Raw genomic sequence first — 22,040 nt, 5'->3', positions numbered from 1 at the left:
CACCGTCAGTCTTAGTGACTTAGCTGAAAGAATTAGAAGTAGAAATTGGGAAAATATTTGGGGCTAAGAGCATTGTAGGCTCACTTAACACTCATTTGTAAAGTTAAAATGCGTCTGTTGATTTACGGCCTTTTTGATAGAATACCAGTAAAAGCAGATGCATTAAAACGTGACAGTTTTCATAGGAAATTTGGAGATTGTTTTGTTGCATTGTGTTCCTGAGATATATGTCACACTTCTTGTGAACTATAGAGCATAACTTGAGACAATTTTAATAATTATTAATGCATTACAGAAATTTTTAGGAGGTGTTATAATCAAATTTTTATTTGTCAATGATATAAAATTCAGATTGATGTAAAAACAGCATATATTTTATTTCTCAATACCATCATTTTTGATGGTTTTTTTTAGAACATTCCTGATGTAGATGATGAAGGATACAGCATTAAACCAGAAGCATCACAGGATATCCTTTTTGCTATTATTGTGCCAAGTTCTTTCCTGTTATTACAATTATTTGGGATGGGGAAGTACTCATTAAAGTGTTAAGTAAGGAAGATGAATGATATGCTTATGTTGCAAGCTTGTAGGCTTATGTTCAAAGCGTCTGCAAATTGCACCAAATTTTTTCTAGTTTAGATTTTATGCGTGCAAATGTTAAAGGCTTAATCAGTTGTCTGAGGAACTTTAGGAGAAAAACTTCTGTCTGACAGTAAAAAAATCCACAACAAAAACTTTAAGGTAACCATGCAGATCTTTTTCTATGAGAAGCTTTCAGAGAGTGTGTAAAGTACAGCTTTTTAACTCTTTTAAGCATATTAAATGGCTTTTTGTTGTATATCTGTGCCTTTCCCACTTTTTAATAACACTGTTAAAAAGACTGGAAGGTCCAGCAGTCTAGAAATAGGATTTCTGTTAATTAATGAAGTATCAAGCTGTTTCTAATTGGTGCTTATAGCTTTTATGGTATTTTTAATGATAAAACAGATTTTTCTTATGAGTCTCTTCTTTTAAAATGGATTTCCCCTTTTTTTTGTTCCATCAGAAACAGAGGGAATCCCTACTTAAGAGCTAGGAAGACTGATGAAGATCTAAGCAAACCTAATATGTTAGCAAGTTAGCTAGATTTTGGAAGCGTATTCACTGATTTTTCAGGGGACAACAGATAAAATAAAAGTTAAACGTACACTTTGCAATTACTTTAAATTGTGTAAACTTTTAACTAGTTGAGAGCACCTTAAAGTAGGCCACTCGATCATCATAACTTCTCTGTTCTCATCACCTTTGCCAAATGCCTCTGTTGCCCCCAGTGAAGGTTCCTGTACTGATAAAAATAATTCACGTTATCTCTTATTTGCATAATTGGTATAAAAGCAAAAGACTATTATCCAGTTCTGGAAGGGTGCATTATTTCATGCTTTACATTTTTTACAAAATGGAGGTAGGAGTGAATAACATTCATGCTTTTAAAGTGATTCACCTGAATTTCCTTTTATCCAGTATCCTTTTTGTCATGAAGCAATGGAAAAGGCCATAGATATAGTGAAAAAGCTCAGTGGTTTGCAATTCCTGTCAGCCAGGTAGTACTTCAGCTTCTGAAAATCTTGAACAGATTCACAAAATCATCAGTTTCCTTCCTCATTTCCTGCCTTAGCCTCCAAGAGTGGATATTTATTATTTTGATGGGAGCTCTTGAGATTATTTGTTAGAGGACATTAAGTCAGTCTTAATCAGGCCAGTCTTAAGTGTTCAAAAAACACTCACCCTAAAAATTGCTGACTGACCTTTCAGTTCATGGCATTCAGGTCTAAATTGATTTTTGTCAGTAAGTATTAGACTTAATACCTCAGTGGCCAGCTCATGGTACCTTACAAGAGCCACCTGATTTGTAGGAAATTAATACCGAAACTCGGTAATTGCTTTCAAGGCAAGGAAGTTTTTGGTGGAATGAAAAATCACTTGTCTTTTAAAATTTGCTTTTCCAGTTATGATCCATTTTGTGAGGCAGATAGACTGTAAGATGAAGACATTTGACTTTTTCCTCACCACATCTCAGGGTTTCTTTCAGTTGAATTGGATTTTGAATGCCTTTAGGGTTAAGGGGTTTAATCTTTGTCAGGGAGTATTTTCAAGAGATTTCGTTCAAATGGGTGGCATATTTCCAAGTGAAAATAACAGAAGTGAGTTATAGAATATGCATGCTTCCACTAGGTGGCAAGATACTTCTCTTTCAGCAGAGGAAAAGTTTCAACTTGTTTCTTGTCAAAACAGCTGCATCTTTTAAGACTTAGCATAGGCCTTTGAGAGCTTTTGTTGAGTGCAGTTGCTGTCCATATAAAGAACCAAGGCTAAATTCATCTGTATATTTTGCTTATTTTGAGGGCTGAGTTGTCATTCTGTTTTGGTTTTTTTGCAAGGATGATAGGGCTTTGAGTGAATGATGGGGTTTACTTTACCATGCATCCTTCCATGTAACTGGCATCCTTTGCTGCAAAATTTTCAGTGCCTCTGCATAAAAGGGCAAGTAATGGTGGCTGCGTCTTCCTCTACTGTTATGCTTGGTACAAGTACCATGGCATACTGATTATAACACCAGCAGGGAATTAAATTCCCCTAGCCCCACCCCTTCCAGTAAGGGGGGGACAAAAAGAGAGATTATGTTTTGAAATAATGATTTACTAAAAGCACAAAGAAATAGAATAAGACACTGAGACAGAGTAGAAATTTTCCAGGTTCCAGGGTAGAAATCCTTTTGATTTAGGTTAAATGTACATCTTTTAGTTAAGCCTTGGAATCTTAGCTGTTTAGTCTGAACTCAGAAAATTGCACCAGTGAAGGGCAGAGATAAGGGGGGGAGAGACGGGTCAACTTGGCCTAAGAATTTTTTCTGATAACAAAAGAACTAGCGCTAAATGTCACGCAAAGTGTGTAAAATGAATATGTATGAACCTATTGTGAAACTGTATGCATATGTATTTGGGGAGAAGGATAAAAAGGAGACCTGAAGATCCCAGAGGTACACATGCCTTTTAAGGGGAGTAATCTCCGCATGCGTCCAGCGCTGCAATAAACATACCGGCTTTACAACTTTTACAAAGTTGTGGAGTTTTTTATTTTCTCCGCAAAACATTTTGGCGAGCCAGCCAGGAGATTCTGTGTCTGTCCCCGCAGGGCAGGAGGGATAGAGGGACCTCCTAGGCGTGCCCCGGGACCTTCCCGGAGGAGCTCCGCTGTCCACTTTGCCTTCTGCGGAGACAGACAAGGACCTGCTGGCGTGCGGAGGATTCGGTATGTATTAAGAGGGCCCCCAGGAGATAGGAAGGCTGAATAAGTCACTCAGAGACATCTGAGTGCTCAGCCTGTGCCTGCAGGCAGACCAGTCAATAGAGCGACTGAGAGGCGAGAGTTCACTGTCCGATAGAGCGGCCGACTGAGAGGCGAGAGTTCACTGTCCGATAGAGCGGCCGCTAGTAACCCTGGGGGTGGGTTCGAGTGAACTCGTGCGTGTGTGTGGTGTCCGGACACTGTATTGCTGTTTAGTTCATGCATTGTGTGTGTTTGTAATTGTGTGAGTGCATGGTGTACGAAAGGAGTATATCTACAGTGCAGGGGAGTTTCTACCCGCGACTGAAGGGGCCGAGTGAGGCCTGAGGTACCAGCCAGGGCAGGCTATGGGGCAGGGAGTGCCCTGCGGTGAAGTGGAACAAGTGGAGAAATGTTGGTCAAGATGTGTATTGTGTTTAAAGGTAGTGATTTGTGTAGATCGGGCACATTTTAACTGTGAGTATGAGCTCAGGGAGTTCCTCTGCCCTGGTAGTTAGACTTTAGAATTTTGCTGTGTGCTGTTATTTTGATTGTGTCCAGAGTGTGTGAAGACCAGAGGAAACTCCTGTGGGTAAATGCTGAACTGTATTGTATGCTGTGTTGTGTTGAGAAAAGTGGGCACTTTGAGATATATGCCCTTTCCTGGTGAGTCTGTGTGGTTCTTCCCCCCACATTGTGGTAATTTGATGCTCGAATTGTATAGTGGTGTTTGTGGAGATTTTAGGATTTTGTTTGCAACAAATGTAGCATTTTACACAGAGGAACTAGGATATGGTGATTTATGTTTAACTGTGGTAAAAAGAACTAAAGGAATTCCAAGAATTCCCCCCCCCACAGCAATTCCAGCCCAGACTTGTGAATTTGAGATAAGGGGGGGAGTGGTGTGTGTCTGTGTTTGTGGGCATATCAAAATTTTTGCTGTAATAGGCACAGCCTATTGCAAGGCAGTAAAGTGAGTGTCAGTAAAAATGCTTGAATTAGATTGTGAGAGAAGAGAACTAAAAAAACCTGAAATTTTGTAAAACAAAGTTTAGATAGAAGAGATGAATGAGTTTATGAGACTTCAGTGAGTAATATAGTAAGTTTGAACTGAAAACAGCCCGCCGTAGAGGTTAAGTGATAAACGCCGACGCGATAAACGGAATAGTCTGCAAGCAATTCCTGAGAGCTTTTGGTGCATTGAGAAGCTGGCACCTTGTGTGCAATGCAGATTTCTGTGCCTTAAGTGTGGAGGATCACATCTAATGCCTGCCACCTGAAGGTCTGTGTGTGTGGAAAAACTGAGAAAAGAGGACACTGTGAGGCTTGGGTAGAAACTAGATAGTATAAAGAGAAAATGAGAACTAACCAGAGCAAAGTTCCTGAACTAGCCTCTTTGGGAGGGGCTCACTGGGAGAAAGCTGCCAGTAGGGGCGGCTCAGGAAAAAAGGATTTATAATACCTTATTATAGTTAATGCTATTTTAAAATAAGAAAGGAAATGAAATAAAGTCCCATATGTTGATGTAGTTTTATTTTAAGACTTCACCCAGAATGGCAGAGTAACTGTCGGTTCAGAGCTCCCTCTGACCTACTGGTGTTAGCCCTTGAAAAAGAAAACAAAGCAAAGAGAAAGCAAATGAAACATGTTGTTCAGCATGCAGCATAAGATAGCAATGTATGAAGTCAGAGAAAGTTTATCATACTGAAATGCAAAGCGATTACAGCTCGCAAAATAAGTACTTATAATTTATTAAAGACTCCTCCTAAAGTAAAAGAGGATAAGGAGGAATTCCCCAAAAGGGAAGAGGACTCAGGCTCCAAAGGTATACCCATTGGCACCCATCCCCCTCCTGGCAGTTCATCCAGAACTAGGAGGTAACAAACCCCTCTTCGAGAGGCAGTGAGACCAGAAAAAGGAAAAGGGTGAAATTTTAGTTGTTACAGGAGCTGTATATTCAGTTTTAAATAAAGCTTTAGTACCTGTGGAGAACCATTGTGTTATAGTGTGGGGAACAACTGACCAGTCTGAGAAGGCATACTTTTGCAAATCTTTGAAGTAACATGTGTACTTAGAAGCTTTTGTATATGCCCAATTCTCTAAACATTCTCAAATGGGGGGGGTTACTCTGGAGGCAAATGATATAAAGATGTTAGGCTTAACATTGACAGCCATTGAAATTAAGAAAGAAATTAGTAAAGAGATATTAGAACAAGTATTTTCAGAAGTATAGGCTTCTGCTGTACCAGGGAGGGTGAAGAATGCACCCCTTCATAGTAAAAAGGCTTAAGAAAGGAACACAACCAGTGAGAATTAAGCAGTACCCCCTGAAAAGAAGATAGGGAAGAAATCAGCCCAATAATCAATGGTACTGGATTGAGGGCTGTCAATAAGATAACAAGGAATTTATACCCTGTAGTAGCAAATCCATATACTTTACTAACTTGTTTAACACCTGAGCTAACCTGGTTTACTGTTTTAGACCTGAAAGATGCCTTCTTTTGCCTCCCTATCCACAAAGCCAGCCAGAAAATTTTTGCATTCAAATGAGAAAGCCCTGAAAGCAGTGCAAAACCCAGCTCACATAGTCCATGTGCCTCAAGACTTCAAAATTCCCCCACTTTGTTTGGGAGCAACTTGCAAAAGATCTGGAGTCCTGAGAAGCTCCACAAGAAGAAGGAAGGCTGTTGCAGTACGTGGATGACCCTCTAGTAGCCACTCAGACGAAGGAAGCACGTGTGGCCTGGATGGTAAGCCTTTTGAATTTCCTAGGACTCCAGGGATACAGAGTATCAAAGAAAAAGTCACAGGTAGTGAAACCGAAAGTAATCTGCCTGGGGTATGAGGTGAGTGCTGGGCAACGGACTCTAGGGCAGGCTCACAAGGAAGCCATATGCCAAACCCCAAAACCCCAGACAATAAAAGAACTCCGAACCTTCTTGGGCATGGCAGGGTGGTGCCGGCTGTGGGTTTATAATTATGGACTGCTCGTCAAACCCCTCTATGCTCTTATTGCCAATGGAAACAGAGATCTCCAGTGGACGAAAGAAGCCACACGGGCCTTTCACCAGCTAAAGAGGTGCCCTCATGTCAGCTCCAGCCCTGGGACTTCCAGATGTAAGTAAACCATTCTTTCTATTTTCCCATGAAAAACAGGGAATTGCCTTGGGAATACTGGCCCAGGACTTGGGTCCATACCGGAGGGCAGTTGCTTACTTCTCCAAGCAACTAGATGCAACAGCCAAAGGATGGCCAGGTTGCCTCAGAGCTGTAGCAGCAGTCGTGCTGAATATTCAGGAGGCACGCAAGTTTACCCTGGGACAAAGAATGACTGTGCTAGTGTCCCATACAGTGTCCACAGTACTGGAAGTAAAGGGTGGCCATTGGCTTTCACCACAGAGGTTCCTGAAATACCAGGCCATCATGGTAGAGCAAGATGATGTAGAAATAGTGGTGACTAATATTGTCAACCCAGCTTCCTTTCTCAGTGGAAATCAAGGGGAAGCAGTGCACCACGATTGCCTGGAGACCATTGAAGCTACCTACTCCAGCCGCCCAGACTTAAAGGACACTCCTTTGGACGATGCAGAGACCTGGTTCACTGACGGGAGTAGCTACGTTGCCAATGGAAAGCGACATGCTGGGTATGCAGTGACCACCTGCAGAGAGGTAATAGAATCCGGACCCTTACCAACAGGCACCTCTGCACAGAAGGCCGAGATAATTGCCCTGACCCGTGCCTTAGAAATGGCAAAAGGAAAGAAGATAAACATCTACACAGACTCGAGGTATGCATTCGGAGTAGTGCATGCACATGGAGCCATCTGGAAAGAGAGGGGACTTCTGACCTCACAGGGAAAGAACATCAAAGATGCACAAGAGATAATCCAGCTGTTGGAAGCAGTTCAGCTGCCTGAAAAGGTAGCAATTATGCATATCAAGGCACACCAAAGAGTGAGCTCAGAATTGGAAGAAGGAAATGAGCTGGCGGATAGAGAGGCAAAGGAAGCAGCAAAAGGTGAGGTAACTATTGAAGGAGCCCTAATTCCAGATGGACAAATTTCCCTTGAAGGTAAGCCAGAATATAATAAGAGATAGAAAATTAATTGAAGATCAAAAAGGGACATATAACCAAGAAGGGTGGGCTACCATTGAAAAGAAGCTGGTAATCCCTTCCCATTTATTGTGGTCACTAGTAAGGGAAGAGCACCAGAAAGCACACTGGGGAATAGATGCCCTATACACCTACTTGATTGAAAGAATAGTTGCTAGGAATTTATATGCCACTATTACTCAGGTGACCCGACAGTGTGATCTTTGCCTCCAGACTAACCCCAAAAATGCTCCCAAGCCGAAACTCGGTCAGATTGGGAGAGGCCATGGGCCTGGACAGCAGTGGCAAATTGACTTTTCAGAACTCCCAGGGAAAGGGGGGTATTGGTGTTTATTGGTATTAACAGATACATTTTCAGGGTGGCCAGAAGCATTCCCCACCAGAACTGTCAAAGCTCGAGAGGTGACCAGAGTGTTATTACAAGAAATAATACCACGCTTCTGAGTTCCAGCCACAATATCCTCAGATAGAGAATCACATTTCATTTCCAAAGTAGTGCAAACACGTGGCTGGAGCTCGGAGCAGGGAGCTAGACGGGCCAGTACATAAAATACAGCCTAGAGATTATGTATATGTTAAGTCTCTTACAGAGAAAACTTTGGAACCACAGTGGGAGGGACCGTTCCAGGTGCTTCTCACCACCTTCACTACAATCAAGATCAAGGAGCAGAATGCCTGGATCCATCACTCTTGAGTGAAGAAGGCCCCAGAAGCCCCCTTGGAGAGTGACATCAAGAGACAATGAACTGAGACTAAAGCGTACACGGGCAAAAATGAGTATATTGCAGTCGGGAGTGGTTCATACTTTCACTTGCAGAATTATTTTGTATATATTTATAACTGAAGTCTTAGAATTAGAGAGTACCTTTACTCGAAGTTATGCTGAATGGCCTTGGTCTCAGGCTTTTAATCAGTATACTGGATCCATGGGAGAATTTTCTGAGATAAAAGACTTAAACCTATCCACTGTAGTAATTAATGGGGATCAGGTATATGAGGAGCAGGAGTGGCAGGAACGAGAACTGTGGACACTTCAAGGAATCAGAGGAGAAGAAATCAAGATAGCATGCCGAATGATCAATGGGACAACTCATGAGAGACCAGATGCAATTAGTGTCTCAACCTCTCCCATATACAGGCACCAGGAAGTTTGTGATAGCCTAAGTGAATCAGACTGTTGGTGTAATTTCACCCTGATACAGCCTGTAGAAGTGACTTGCCTTTGGGCTCGGGATGCTACTGGATTCTCATTTAGGTTTAAAATAGACACTGCACTTTTCACAACAGCAGGACCTTATACAACCCATACTAGTACTCGAATAGCTGAGACTCAACCCAAACTTAAACCTGAAGTGAATGAAATAAGCCCCTACGTAGTGAGAAATGTGGGTGAACAACAACTGCTGTTCAATCCAGAATGGTCTCTCAAACGTGTTGAGTTGCTAATGCAAATTAACATCTCAAAAATCCAACCAGCCTGCTCCTCTTTCCTAAGAACATCCTTTGAGGGCTGGGCAACATGGTTACAAAGACAGGTAAGCCTCAAGAGCAGAGTAAGAAAGGATCTAACTGGGATACTAGGGACAGGATTAGGAGTCCTAAATGGAATTGATTCAGAAATACTGATGAATAAGCTGTCTGCTGCAGCAAGTGGCCTAACAAAATTGAAACAGCCTTTACAGTCATCCCTATTGGCATTAGGAACTAGCCAGTGGCAGATTTCAAAAGTACTGCCAAAGTGGGAAAAGGCAAGAGACCAAGACCACAGGTTAATAGTAGAAGCACTTAGTGCAGTTCAAGATAATGTGTCTTTAGCTTTCAGTTGTATACAAGCACAGTTATAGATGCAGGCAACAGCAGCCCTGATCATACGGGAAGGGAGTGAAGGTAATTTTCCAGCTGAAATTCGGAAAGTTGTCTGAGATAATGCGATTGATTTTGAAAAGAAGTTTCAATCCTGGTGGACTATGGTAAATTTCACCTATGATCCTACTTCTAACGTAGCTACTGCCTTTGTGCCTACCATACGTAATGCTACTATCTACATTATTCACCCCATCATTGCATTAGGAATAAATCATGAAAAAACAGTACTTTACCCTTCAGAACATAGAGTGTGGGCACGAAAAGTGAATGAAAAATGGCAAACAGTAAACTTAGAGTCCTGCATTACTGGAGAACAGCTAGGATTCATCTGCAAAAGCAATACTAATAATGCCCAAGATGTGTGTCTAGACACTGAACAAAGTATTTGCCACTTTGAAATTCATCCAGTCACTGATCAGAAAACTGTGCTCGTATATATTGGTAAAGGTTGTGTGTGCCTGAGAACTGTTTGTGCTACTGTAGAGATTGATAACAATGATGTTATTTTGTCTGGCAGAAATCATCCTAACTTTTGTATTTGTAATTTTGTTAAGATTATCGGGTGTAATTTTTTATACTTGGCCCCAGTGAATAAGTTGTGTCAAGTTTAAGATTATCCATTATTTTACTAATTTGGAACTGGAGAATACTGCAGCGAGTAGCTATGTTAACATCCCTATCAAATGTACATGGCAAAGCATTGGGAGACACCTATTGTCGTAGGGGTCTGCATTAAGTAAAAGAATTTACTTATTTTCTAGGAAAGGGGGGAATGAGACAGAGTAGAAATTTTCCAGGTTCCAGGGTAGAAATCCTTTTGATTTAGGTTAAATGTACATCTTTTAGTTAAGCCTTGGAATCTTAGCTGTTTAGTCTGAACTCAGAAAATTGCACCAGTGAAGGGCAGAGATAAGGGAGGGGGAGACGGGTCAACTTGGCCTAAGAATTTTTTCTGATAACAAAAGAACTAGCAATAAATGTCACGCAAAGTGTGTAAAATGAATATGTATGAACCTATTGTGAAACTGTATGCATATGTATTTGGGGAGAAAGATAAAAAGGAGACCTGAAGATCCCAGAGGTACACATGCCTTTTAAGGGGAGTAATCCCCGCATGCGTCCAGCGCTGCAATAAACATACCGGCTTTACAACTTTCACAAAGTTGTGGAGTTTTTTATTTTCTCCGCAAAACAACACGCACAATATCAACAGCAATATTAATCGTGAAAGTATAAAAAAAAGAGAAGGTATTTTACCCACAAAAAGGTATTGACCACCTGGAACAGAAAAGGAGGATGGTGGACTCTCCCTGTACTATGCGTCCACGTGGTTTCCCCAGACAAAGGCATTATGGCAAGCATTCCTGCACGCTGTGCCACATAGTCACCAGGAAACAAAGGCAAGATGGTGGGGGAGATCCCCCAGCTAACGTTTCCCTTCCCCCAGCCTGAAAACAACAAAAAACAAGGACAAAGAAACCCTTCGGAAACTAGGTTGTCCAAGTAGGGTTTGTGCAGTGTGGTATTGTCCACAAGGGTCCCAGGATGAGGGAAGAGACGAGAAAATTGACTCCATGTATCAGAAGCTTGATTTATTATTTTATGATAGATAATATATTAAAACTATACTAAAAGAATAGAGGAAAGGATTTCATCAGAAGGCTAAGCTAAGAATCGAAAAGGAATGAATAACAAAGGCTCATCTCTGACCGAGACAGTCTGGACAGGTGATCTGTTATTGGCCCTTAATTGGAAACAACCAGATGAGACCAATCACAGATCCACCTGGTGCATTCCACAGCAGCAGATAAGAATTGTTTACAGTTTGTTCCTGAGGCCTCCCAGCTTCTCAGGAGAGAAAAATCCTAAGGAAAGGATTTTTCATAGAACATGTTGGTGACAGTGCAGCTGCTCCACTGGGCTCAGTCCTGCACAGTTACTTGCGCTACCCCCTCTAACTCTCTGTCTTGCTGGGGGGGGGGGGGGGGGAATGGACATGCCGGGGTGACGTCACTGTGCTGTCCCTGCCCCACTGGGCTCAGCTGCGCCTTTGAGCTGTCCCTTCAGCACCTGAACTGGGAGCGGAGCTGCCGCCTCTCCTCAGCACCATGTCCTGCAAAAGCGTCCTGGCAGAACAGATGGGGGGACTGGCAGGCCTCAGAGGATGGGATCTGCAGGTTTGATGCTGACAGTCCCTCCTCTGGAGCGAGAAAAGGAAGATGGAACACTTCTGGGTATATGTCTCAGCTTTTCTTGCCGGAACCAAGCCCACATTGATGATGTAGATGGTGTAGAATAACAGCTTGGTCACACCCACGAAGCTCTAAACTGCCCTCCTCTCTGTAACAAGGATATATGGGCATTTCATTGCTAATTAGAAAGACTAGGACTTTTCCTCACTTGGTTTAAAAGGATTTCTACAATGCATGCATTTTTCATGTCTGCATTAGGATCCTTCATTGAATCTTGGAAATAATAAATTTAACATACAGAAGTGTTAAAAAAGGGACCACAGTCCCGGTACTAAAAGTGATTTCAGCATTTATTATAATAAAAAGGCCTAAAGCAAGGGGGCCCACGGGCCGAGCAGGAGCATTCCCGTCGAGGATGCTGCAACGCCGGTGCTGGGTCTTCTCAGCAGAAATGTCTCCGATGTTCCAGGTGGAGCAGAACAAATTCAGTGGGTCAGATGCCCCTTTTTATCCTGTTTTTTGTCCCTTTGGATTGGTTTCTTTTTGGATCCTTTCATTTGCATGAAGGTTTAAGGCACTTGATTGGCCCAATACAGTTATGTCCAGGCTGGCTCGTTTCGCCCTGGGGATTGGTGCACTTTACTTAGATGTAATACGGTACATTGAGTACTGTATTTCTTATAACTACCCTTTTAACCCCTTTTTACAATATAATAACCAAACTAACAGTACATGCTTAAAAATTATCAACTATTGTCCAATAGTTTCTAACCTTGTCCTGGTTTAGGGCAAATTTAGGAGAAAAACTCCAAAAGGGGGCCCCTCCAGAAAGCAAACCCACACGGCCCCTCCCCCCAACCGGTTCAGGAAGGATTCCTCAGAGAGAAGTGGAAAGAACCTGTTTATTTAACAGGCACAGCACCCCCCAGCACACAAAATGAACAATACCAGATGACACCACTCTCACTGCTCTGAAAAAGATGACAAATTCACAAAGTCTCTCCTGGGGTTGTCGCTCTGTTATCAGTCCCTCTGGCGCTGGGGTAGCTGCTGCAGGCCACAAGGTGAAAACTCTTGGTGTTTCCCAGGTCCCAGTCCGGAGCAGGTTCGAGTAGGTCCAAACAGGAAAGGAGAAACAGTCCAGGAAGAAATTTGGACTGTTTAGCTAAACTAACTAATGAGCAGAAGCAAAAAGCAAGAGCAAGCAGAAGCAAAGCAGAAGCAAGAGCGAGAGCAAAGTGAAAAGCCAAGCAAAAAGCAAAAGCTGCACTATGTACTGTCCCGTCTCTGTGTCCTGCCAGCTGTAGGGGAGTGGCTGATAAGAAACCAAAACAAAACTTTTACTCTTCAGAGCCAGTCTTGAAGGCACAGAACATAATATCCAGCATAAACAGAACACACGAATGGGGATACAACCATCATAACGTCATCTCAGGACAAACCTAACTTTAACAGAAGTGTTGCTTCTGCAAAATCATTTATCTTTATACTTTTAAATATATAGTCATTCAGTTAGATAATATTGTGTCTTGGATAACAGAATACTGCAATGAAGATGAATGGAATGTAAAAACTAAATTTTAACTCTGAATTGTGTATTTTGATCAGTGGATGATGGGTTTCTCCTTGAGCCACGTCTTATGAGCTCTCAGAGAAACCTATCACACCTGAGATAGCCCAGCTACTCTGAACAGCATAAAATTAGCAGGAGGGCTTCTGAGGCAGTGTTGGAAACAGAAAAAGGTTTAATAAAAGGCAAAATAACAAAGCTCTTACAGTGAAAAACCGAGCCAGGGGCAAGAGGTTCTTGCCCACAAAAGCAATTTTTTATTTTGTTCTCATCCTTTTCTAGTGAATTACCTAGGTGGGACCTCTTGGCCTCTGTCCAGTCGGACAGCCCCAGGTCTGAGGTGAAGTCCCAAAGGTCCTATGAGGTGTCTTTTGTACCAAATTGAGGAGAGAAACTTCTGGGCTTTTTGCCTTTTTAAGCAGACAAAGAATAATTTGGTCACTCCGTCAACAGGGGGCACATTCCTACAAGTGAATATAATTGAAGTGCCTGTAAAAGTGCACAAAGAGCTTAGACAGCATTGTTTATCTGTGTTGTTTACTTAATATGATCATTTTGTAGAGAGTAATTGTGAAACATAGCAGAGAGTTGAATTTTAAGTATTTCTACCTGAACTGAGAAAAACATACTGAAAAGAACCATTTCTATTCATCCAGTGATTCTGACACTGAAGAAGATGAACCCAGGAGGTTCCATGTAGAAATAAAACCCATCCAATCAAATAATAGCTCTCAATATACCATGCCTTCCTTGGATGAATTAAAAGCATCTATAGGGAACATTGCTCTTTCTCCAGCAATATCTGTAAGTAATTTTGTTCCTTGTATTTTTAACGAGAAGAAAAGTGGCAAGGAGTTGTTTGTGTTACATATATTTTACTGTTCAGAATTTATTCTAGATTCAAGTTCAATGATTTTTTTTCTTGTGCACTAGGTCATCTTTAATACACTTTATTGCAATTTCATGCTAAGTAATTCCCCCTTCTCAGATTTTAACTTTACTTTGAGTCTTGGGAGTGCTTAGTCCTTGTCCTGCTGTTGCCACCACAAGACATTTGAATACATATGGAGTTAGCTGAGCATGGCTTTTAACATAGTTTACTAATTCATATTCAGTAATATACAAACCTTAAAACCAGATCATATAATGTGGATACACATAACTTTTACAGTGCAGCTTTATTGTATGTATTCTGTCAAACCACAGAATGATCCTTTATTCTGTGGGATGATATTGCAAATAGTGTTAAAGTATGCTAGTACAGTATTCACATCACAATATAGGTGGCTCTGATTTTAAATAAAATATTATTAATATTAAAATACTAATAATTATTTTTGTCTTTCCCCCCCCCCACACACACATTATGAAATCAGAAACACAGTTCTGTAAGTAAAGAATGGCTTTTTATTCACATTTTTAGATTAAAACCAAGTAAGTGTAATATGTGAGAAAGTTATTGGGAAAACCTTAGGAATGTTTCTATGCTTACCTTTCAGGCATACTATGTGATATAAAAGCTGTTTAATTTTACTGACCCAGCCTGTCAAAGCATTTGGCCATACTGTTGTCTTTGTCAGCTCTTCAGTCTTCATTCCTGCCTTTTGTGTGTGGTGGGTATGCACTAGCTGCTCTGTCCTGGCTCATGTTCTGGTCTTCTGCAAGCTCCAAAATGGTCTGCCTGGCATTCAAAGCAAAATAACACATGGAAAGTTGAGTTGAAATAAGAACCCTGGGATTATTAAGTGTTTTATTTGACAGTTAGTAAAGAAATTTATTCTTTTCTGTTTCAGGCACAACCAAATCAAAATGCATCTAGTAAGTGTGAATATTTAGCTTTTAGTCTATTTACATTAGGGTTTTTTAACATGGCATGAAAACTTTTTTTTTTATCATTGAAGAAATAAATTTATTAACTATTTGTATTTTAAGTAGAAAAAAAAATTCTCTTGTCAGTTCTAGGTACCTTCATGATATTTGCTTTTGAATGACTCACAATAAATTCACTGGACAAAATAAGTTATTTGGTCAAAATTTCAAAGCAGCTAGTAGAAGCCAGCTGTGGGAGCTCAGCACATCACTCCTGATGTCCAGAGCTACCGAGAGAACCCTTGGGGGTCTCGGGGGTCTTGGAATGTTGCCAAAAGCACTTGGTGGCTTGATTTTGATCCATCTAGGGATGTGCCACCGATGTATGAGGAGATGGAACCTGTGGGAATTACTTGGGTGGGAATGGTGAAGGGAAAACGTAGTTATAGGGTAAATTACAGATTTTGGGGTTTTGGTACAGGGGGGTTATGGAGACAAGATGGAGGAATCAGGGCGTGTCACAAGGCTCTTCTTTCTTCTTCTTGTCGTCCATCTTCTGGTGTGGTGTTGGCACTTGGGGATTGGTCTAGGGTGAGAGTGTATCCGGTGACGAGGGTGATAGGTATTGGGGATAAAAAGTAAATATGATATACGTAGTTTTTGATATAAAAGATGTGCCCGCCTTGGGGAAGGTCAGAGTGCCTTTGGCTGCCGTGCTAGTCAAATCCCGGTCGGGCAGAGAAGGGACTTTATAGATAAGATATAATAAACAATTCTGAAGACCGAAAAACCCTGGAGCCCAGACTCATCTTTTGAGGCACAGCCTGCCAGAACCATCCTACGTGTGTGGGAGCAGAGACGAACAGCCGAACTCCATAGCCAGCCAAAGACCTCTTCTTTTTTTTTTTTTTTTTTTTTTTTTTTTTGTATACTCAGCTGTTCCTTGTTCTGGGAAACAGATGAGTCTGTCTGTGACAGTGATGACAAACAAGTCCAAGAACCAAAGTATGTATGGGGGAATATCCATAGAAATTACTCTTGTGTAAGTTGTTAAAACCCTTCCATCTGCACATGCTTAGTATCATCCACAAAATATGCCCATGGAGATGGAGGATAGAGCTCTAGTCTCCATTGTTTTTCTCAGTGGGAAACCAAGCCAGGTTTCCTGAAGAATAATATTGATGTAAACAGTATAATTTAAGGAAGAAATTTCAAGTGACCAGCACTTCTTCCTGAAATGCATTGCTCTGTTTAGTCGTCTCCTTTTGGAAGGTATTTCAGGAGCATCTGAATTTATATTGTCAGAGATAATATAAATAACAAAGCTGAAAGATTTTTATTTTAGAGTGGTGATGATGCTGTGTCTTTTCCTTAGGTAAAGAGCTAACAAAATCAAAGCTTTCTGCTCCAGCTAATGAGTAAGTTCAATTTTTAAAATTATATCAAGTGTCATTTTGGGGGAATTTGGTCTTAGTTTGATCTAAGACTCTGAGACTCATTGGAAATATCAGTTGACTGCTAATTTAAGCCAGGTGCTTATTGCATTGTAAGAGCAAATGAGTAATTATGTAACAATGAAGATTTCTATCCACTCATTTTCCCCTTCTAATGTGTTTGCTTCATTCTGATCTGTGTCAATTGATATTTATAATTATGTGACTACAAAATATTGGCTTTGCTTAAAATTTCAGGTTTTAAATAAGATGGATTTAGTTTCCATCATATCTATACTGTTCCATTGTAAAGTGTTTAGGATTACAAGTCCCAAATTTGGATAGGGCTATATACATTGCTCATAGATGGATGTACTGAAACTAATGATTTCTAGATGTATGCCTAGTTGAAAATGGAAATAATTTACTGACATTATAAAATATATCCACATACAAACTCCCACCGATTATCAGTTTGAATAGTTTCCCTATGTGTAAATCAGTTCCCTGACCTACAATTTGTAAGTACTTTTAATTTTTGAATGCAAAGACTAACTAATACAAAATATGAATTACCAAAGTTGTAATTGTATTTTTATGAGTATATACATCTTTCATTAATATTCTAATTGTAACACTTACTATAGAAGGGGAAACAGTGACCTTCTGTCATGGGATCCACTCTTTAGCAGCTCTCCTGAATCATCTTCTTCAACCTCTTTGGTATCTTCATCCTCCTCAGGTAAAATATTTGATAGTAAAAAATCTTTTCTGCATATTCTGTGGGATGTTCTGTTGTTGCTTTCTTAATCATTGCAAGGAGATGTACTTTGACTATTGAAATTAAAGAACTTTGTAAAGCAGTATCCTATGTTATGAATATACACAATTGGAGTGCAGTATGCCAGGTGTTCAAGCTAGGGAGCAAGGGGGAAGAGGGAACACTAGAAACCTTAGAAAAATTCAATCTTGCTTTTGTCTTTTTTTCTCTCATTCTCTCATTACAAAAAAAAATTATCAGCCTCTATGCTGGAGAAAGAACAGAATCCTATTTTTACAAAGTTGGTAAATTAGATGGAGTTTGTCACAGCATCTGAGATGCTGAATAGGCACTGTGAATAAGGATGGGTTTCTTCTTTCCAGGAAAGCCTGTTGACCTCTGCAGCACAAAGCCACTGTGGAGCTTTCCTGTGATTAACTTGTTTCCTGTAAGAAACCATGAATCTGTTTGGAGGTGTGTGTGTGAGAATAAATGGCAGGACTGAGACTGGAATTAAGAGGGAGTTCCTAGCACCACCTGAGAGTAGGTGTATTAGGAAGGAGAGGGTAGGCTGAGGAGTATGGGAGGTGGAGGGAAAGGGGCAGAAACTGTGTGAATTTTGGGTCCAGGTTTTTGGAGTATCTTAGTGTGGGCAGGATACTGGCTGGCTTTCCGGAAACTTGGTCTTGAAGGGGGGGAGGAGTTTGCAGAAAGAGGCAATATTGATTTTTGCGTTCAAAAGGCAGTAAAGGAAAGGGAGGCAAAATAGCATGTAAGCGGCTACATGTGTTGAAGAGACTGAGAGCAGGAGATGTTGAAAAACTAGTTAAGAAAGGAGATACTGAAACAAAAACAGATAATTGTTGTATTGCACTAAATAGTTTATTTAGTTGTTGCACTGGTGATGGGTTTTCCCCCTCCCTCATCACATGGTCTCCCCCTCACACACCCTGCCATTATACACACCTGGTCTGTCCCACAGGTACTTCGCCCCTCCCCAGTGGCATCCCATTGGCTCCGGTTCTCTCTCCCCCGCCCCTCACCCCCTAGGGTATAAAACTTCCTGTGTGAGAGTTCCAATCCCTCTTTTTTACCTGGGTGACCCTATCACCTGTGTCCTGCCCCAAGCCAATAAACAGGATACTTGCACCCACGTGGAGAAGAGCGCCTCTCGTCTTTTACTTTCGTCTATGCGGGTCCGTGTGGGCTAGAGTCTTAAGCTAGCCGGATTGGACTCATATAAGGCCCAGGAAAAACATGGATTACCGCAGGTGGCGCCCCACGTGTTCGTCTCCCACGACGGCCACGAAGGAGCTGGTAATTCCACTAGTGGATTACGTTAGCTTTTGGGACTTTCATCTGCCTCTGATTTCTTCGTCACGTTTTTGTCGGCAAGAAGTCTAGAGGGTGGAATCGAGAACCCGCCGTGCCCACGGCGGACCGATTCCAGACGAGGACTTCTATACAGCTCTCACAGCCTGCCACAGTCCCCAGGTGGGGTGAGTATTCCCCGCGAGTGTTAGTGGGACCATGGGGGAGCCCCCAGAGGGTAGAGGTGAGCTCCCATTGAAGGGAAACCCGGTCCCGAGGAGGTTTGCGAATTCCGCGCGGTTTGCACGGGTGGAGCGAGTCCAGCGTTGTCTGTGTGCCGTCTCAGCGGCAGCGGGGTTCCATCGGTCGGGTTTCCGCAGCTCGCGGCTCCCAAAAGCGGCGGCATCTCTGCGCGCGGCACGATTCTGCGGCGTGGGCGGGTTTCGCGGTAAACCCAGTGCTATGGGCAGCTTTCGCCGCGGCGGCGCGGGCAGTGGCAGGAAAGCCACGGCTTGCGTTTTTGCCGTGAGCGGTCACGCCCGGGCAGCGGCAGACCCCAGCAAGCAGCGGCGATCCAGCACGGCCAGCAGCGGGCGCCCACCATTTTAAAAGCCGCGTTGTACGCAAGCAGTTCGTCTCTCCCCCGGAGAGGAGGGGGAGGGAGGCTGCCCGGATTCTTTCCCGGATTGGCTGTGGAGTCAATGCTCTCAGTTTTCGTTTGTACTAGCTGTTGAGAAGGTAGATTGAGTGCTGCAGAAAGCAAAAAATGGGTGGTAAGATTTCTGCTACACAGAGAGGCATTTATACCCTAGTTTTAGACACCCTAAGTAGTGGAAATGTTGCAGTCTCCAAAGCAGTTTTGAAATGGTTCGTTCGGTGGATTTCTTTACATTTCCCTCAGTTTACCCAGCAGAATGTTCATTCTGTCTCTGCCTGGGTGTTGCGGCTTCGGCGTGGTGGCCTGGTTCCGGACACCGGCACGGTGACCCAAACTGACAGGATCACTCGGTCCACTGCTACAGACACCAATGTGGTGGACAGCGAAATGGCGTTTATTGCAGGGTCTCAGGGGTACTTATGGCTTGGGCAGCCTGTGTCACTTCCCTTACTCATGTCCGGCTGGGAGCGACCGGGTGTGGAGCAAGGGTCTGACTGCAGGGTGAGGAGGGGGCTTCCTAACTACACGTACAGCCCGAAATCTTCTGCACGCTATTTCCCTAATTCTCCCACATTTCCCCTCCTCCATGATTAGTAAAAGTCTTACAAAGTTATAAAATGCAAAGGTTCCACAATTTCATGGGTTAGTAGAATTAGTGTAAAATCGTAAGTGTGTTAGTAACCGGCACGCCTTAAAGTAATTGTCAGCGCTCGAGAAACAAAATGTTAACTGTTTCCAAACGCCTTTTAACAAATAGCACCAGTTTGTTTAGTATGCAAGGCCCAAAGATTAGGGTTAGTAAGATTATAGTGATTGGGCCTATTAGGGTAGAGATCAGCATGTTGAGCCGTGGAGACTGGTTGAACCACGACTCGAACCAGCCCTGTTGAGCTTCTCTGTCCATTTTTCTTTGGTTCAGCCGGTTTCTCAGTTCGGCCATGGAGTCCCTGACGACTCCGGTGTGGTCTGCGTAAAAGCAGCATTCCTCTTTCAAGGCAGCACACAGGCCCCCCTGCTGCATGAACAAGAGGTCCAGCCCTCTCCTATTTTGGAGGACAACTTCTGAGAGTGAGGGAAGGGATTTTTCCAGCGAAGAGATGGACTTCTCGATCCTTTGCAGGTCCTCATCGATGGTCATTTGCAGCTGGGACAGTCCTTGGTGTTGGGTCGCTAGGGCTGAGATGCCTGTGGCCATTCTGGCTGCTCCTAAGCCGAGCAGCATGGCTATAGTTAAGCCTGTCAATATTTCTCTTTTGTGGAGCCTGCTGGTTTCTTCAAAAAGGTAGTACACTTCTTCGTCTGAGTGGTACAGGACCCTAGGGACGATTAGAACTTGGACACAAAAGTCAGTAGAATGATCAAATTTGTCAAGTGTCGGGGGACGATCTTGGGCAGTGGGACAGGTTTACAGTAAGCTGTAGGGACGTCCTCTCCTTGAACCTAAGTATGAGGAGGTGATAAGCAAGAAGCTGGCAAGCAAGAGATGTAAAACAGGATGCTGAAAACCGCAAGGCAAAAACAAAATGCTTAAGCAGCGCAGATGTAACTAGCCAATTAGAAATTGATAAGGACGCGTGCATGCCTCGTGCACAAAGCGGGCCCTCCAATTATATTTTGCGTGATCGCGTGTACGGAAGAGGAAAACATTATAAGAATACGAGCTTTGTAAACAATAAACGGAGCTTTTTGGAATTCTACATCGTGTCGGTGTGTGCTCCCCTCTACCTGGCCATGGCATTCTGGTGACCAGCGACGTGATCCCAGGACTGACAAGCGGACGAGAGAAGGTAGAGATCCCGGCTGCTCGAGAGAGGCAGGACTTAACGCAGAAATTCGTGGCCATGGCTGACCGGTGAGTCAGGCAGACTGCGGTCTGCTTCGGGATGGGGTCCGCTGTATCAGCGATAGAAAAGGCTACAATAGATGGACTATTAAGTGTAGCCAAGAAAACAGGACATTCTATACCTCGGCAAGAACTGGTAGATTTTTTGTTTTGGTGCCGCAGCCAAGGATTACTAGAAACCACAGGACAGCTCTTTTGCCAAGGACAATGGCAGAAAATCGGGCAAGAACTGTGGGAAAGTGTCCAGTCAGGCCAGAAGGGGAGCAAACACATGGCTTGTACATACCACAGTTCAAACTGATGATTGATCAAGTGCATGCTGATGCGGAAATTGCGGCTGCACTACGGGACGCTTTAAGCAAAGCAAAGACGCCTGAGAGGCGAGAGGAGGCAGAGAGACTGACAGAATGGGAACCGCTTTCTGGTTCTGTCCCTCCTTGTGAGCCCGAGGCAAAAATTGCCGCCCCGGTGGGACGGAGAGGGGAATTCGATGATATCATTCCCCCTTGGAATCCGGATGAGCCCTTAAAGCCGACAGCGCCGCCGCCCCCGGGCCCCCCCAGAGCCCCCGGGCCGTCCCGGCCTCCCTTGGCGCGATGCAGGGGGGTTTCCAGCTCCTCCAGGTGCCGCTGAAGATGGCTCAGCGACACCAGCACCCGCAGCGGAACCAAGTCCGATGGATATCCCCCTGCCCAATGTTCCCGAGTCCCCCCCTTCTTCTCCCACCCCCCCGGCGAAATCTCCATACAGTGAGCTGATTACGGAGCTGAGGAAACAGCGACACCAGATGGCTGATCTTATGATAGCCATGCAGGATTTGGACAAGTGGGGAGAAAAGGGGAGACGGCGAGAGATGTATGAGAAGGCAATGCAGGCTGTAAAGGAGGGAATAATGAATATTGAAAACCAATTAGATAGGAAAGAACAAATGGATTGGGGAGGTCGGGATGGAGTGATAAGGGCAATAAAGCATGGGCGAATGACGGTGGAGGAGGGGCACAAGGAGCTTAAAAGGGTATTTGGGGCAGGAGAGGGCTTAACGGAGGAAGAAAAACAGGAATTGTTAGATGAAATGTATCAAAAAGAACAGAAAAAAGGATATATCCCCAAGGATACTAGCTTTGATATGAATAAAAGGTAGCGGAGGTTTATTACTCAGGCTGACTTGAAAGGGGAAG

General features: G+C 43.0%; 2 protein-coding genes across 2 annotated transcripts in view; both read left to right on the top strand.

Annotated features, from left to right (window-relative positions):
* Window positions 1–22,040, top strand: part of LOC127060961 (F-BAR domain only protein 2-like) — a 259,614-nt gene that overhangs the window by 169,125 nt on the left and 68,449 nt on the right. The window contains exons 9-14 of the mRNA XM_050986304.1: window positions 415–469; window positions 13,674–13,852; window positions 14,425–14,436; window positions 14,842–14,866; window positions 16,233–16,275; window positions 16,938–17,032. Of these exons, the coding sequence (XP_050842261.1) occupies window positions 415–469; window positions 13,674–13,852; window positions 14,425–14,436; window positions 14,842–14,866; window positions 16,233–16,275; window positions 16,938–17,032 (409 nt within the window). The remainder of the gene's footprint in view (window positions 1–414; window positions 470–13,673; window positions 13,853–14,424; window positions 14,437–14,841; window positions 14,867–16,232; window positions 16,276–16,937; window positions 17,033–22,040) is intronic.
* LOC127060975 (uncharacterized) lies at window positions 6,129–8,159 on the top strand. The gene is made up of 2 exons (XM_050986429.1): window positions 6,129–7,324; window positions 8,011–8,159. Exons 1-2 carry the CDS (start codon window positions 6,394–6,396, stop codon window positions 8,112–8,114), a joined length of 1,035 nt encoding a protein of 344 aa, XP_050842386.1. The 5' UTR covers window positions 6,129–6,393; the 3' UTR covers window positions 8,115–8,159.

This window comes from Serinus canaria, chromosome W (assembly GCF_022539315.1).
Source record: "Serinus canaria isolate serCan28SL12 chromosome W, serCan2020, whole genome shotgun sequence".
In the NCBI taxonomy this organism is placed as follows: domain Eukaryota; kingdom Metazoa; phylum Chordata; class Aves; order Passeriformes; family Fringillidae; genus Serinus; species Serinus canaria.
The sequence above is the reverse complement of the archived record's forward strand: the minus strand, read 5'-3'. Positions and strand labels throughout refer to the sequence as shown.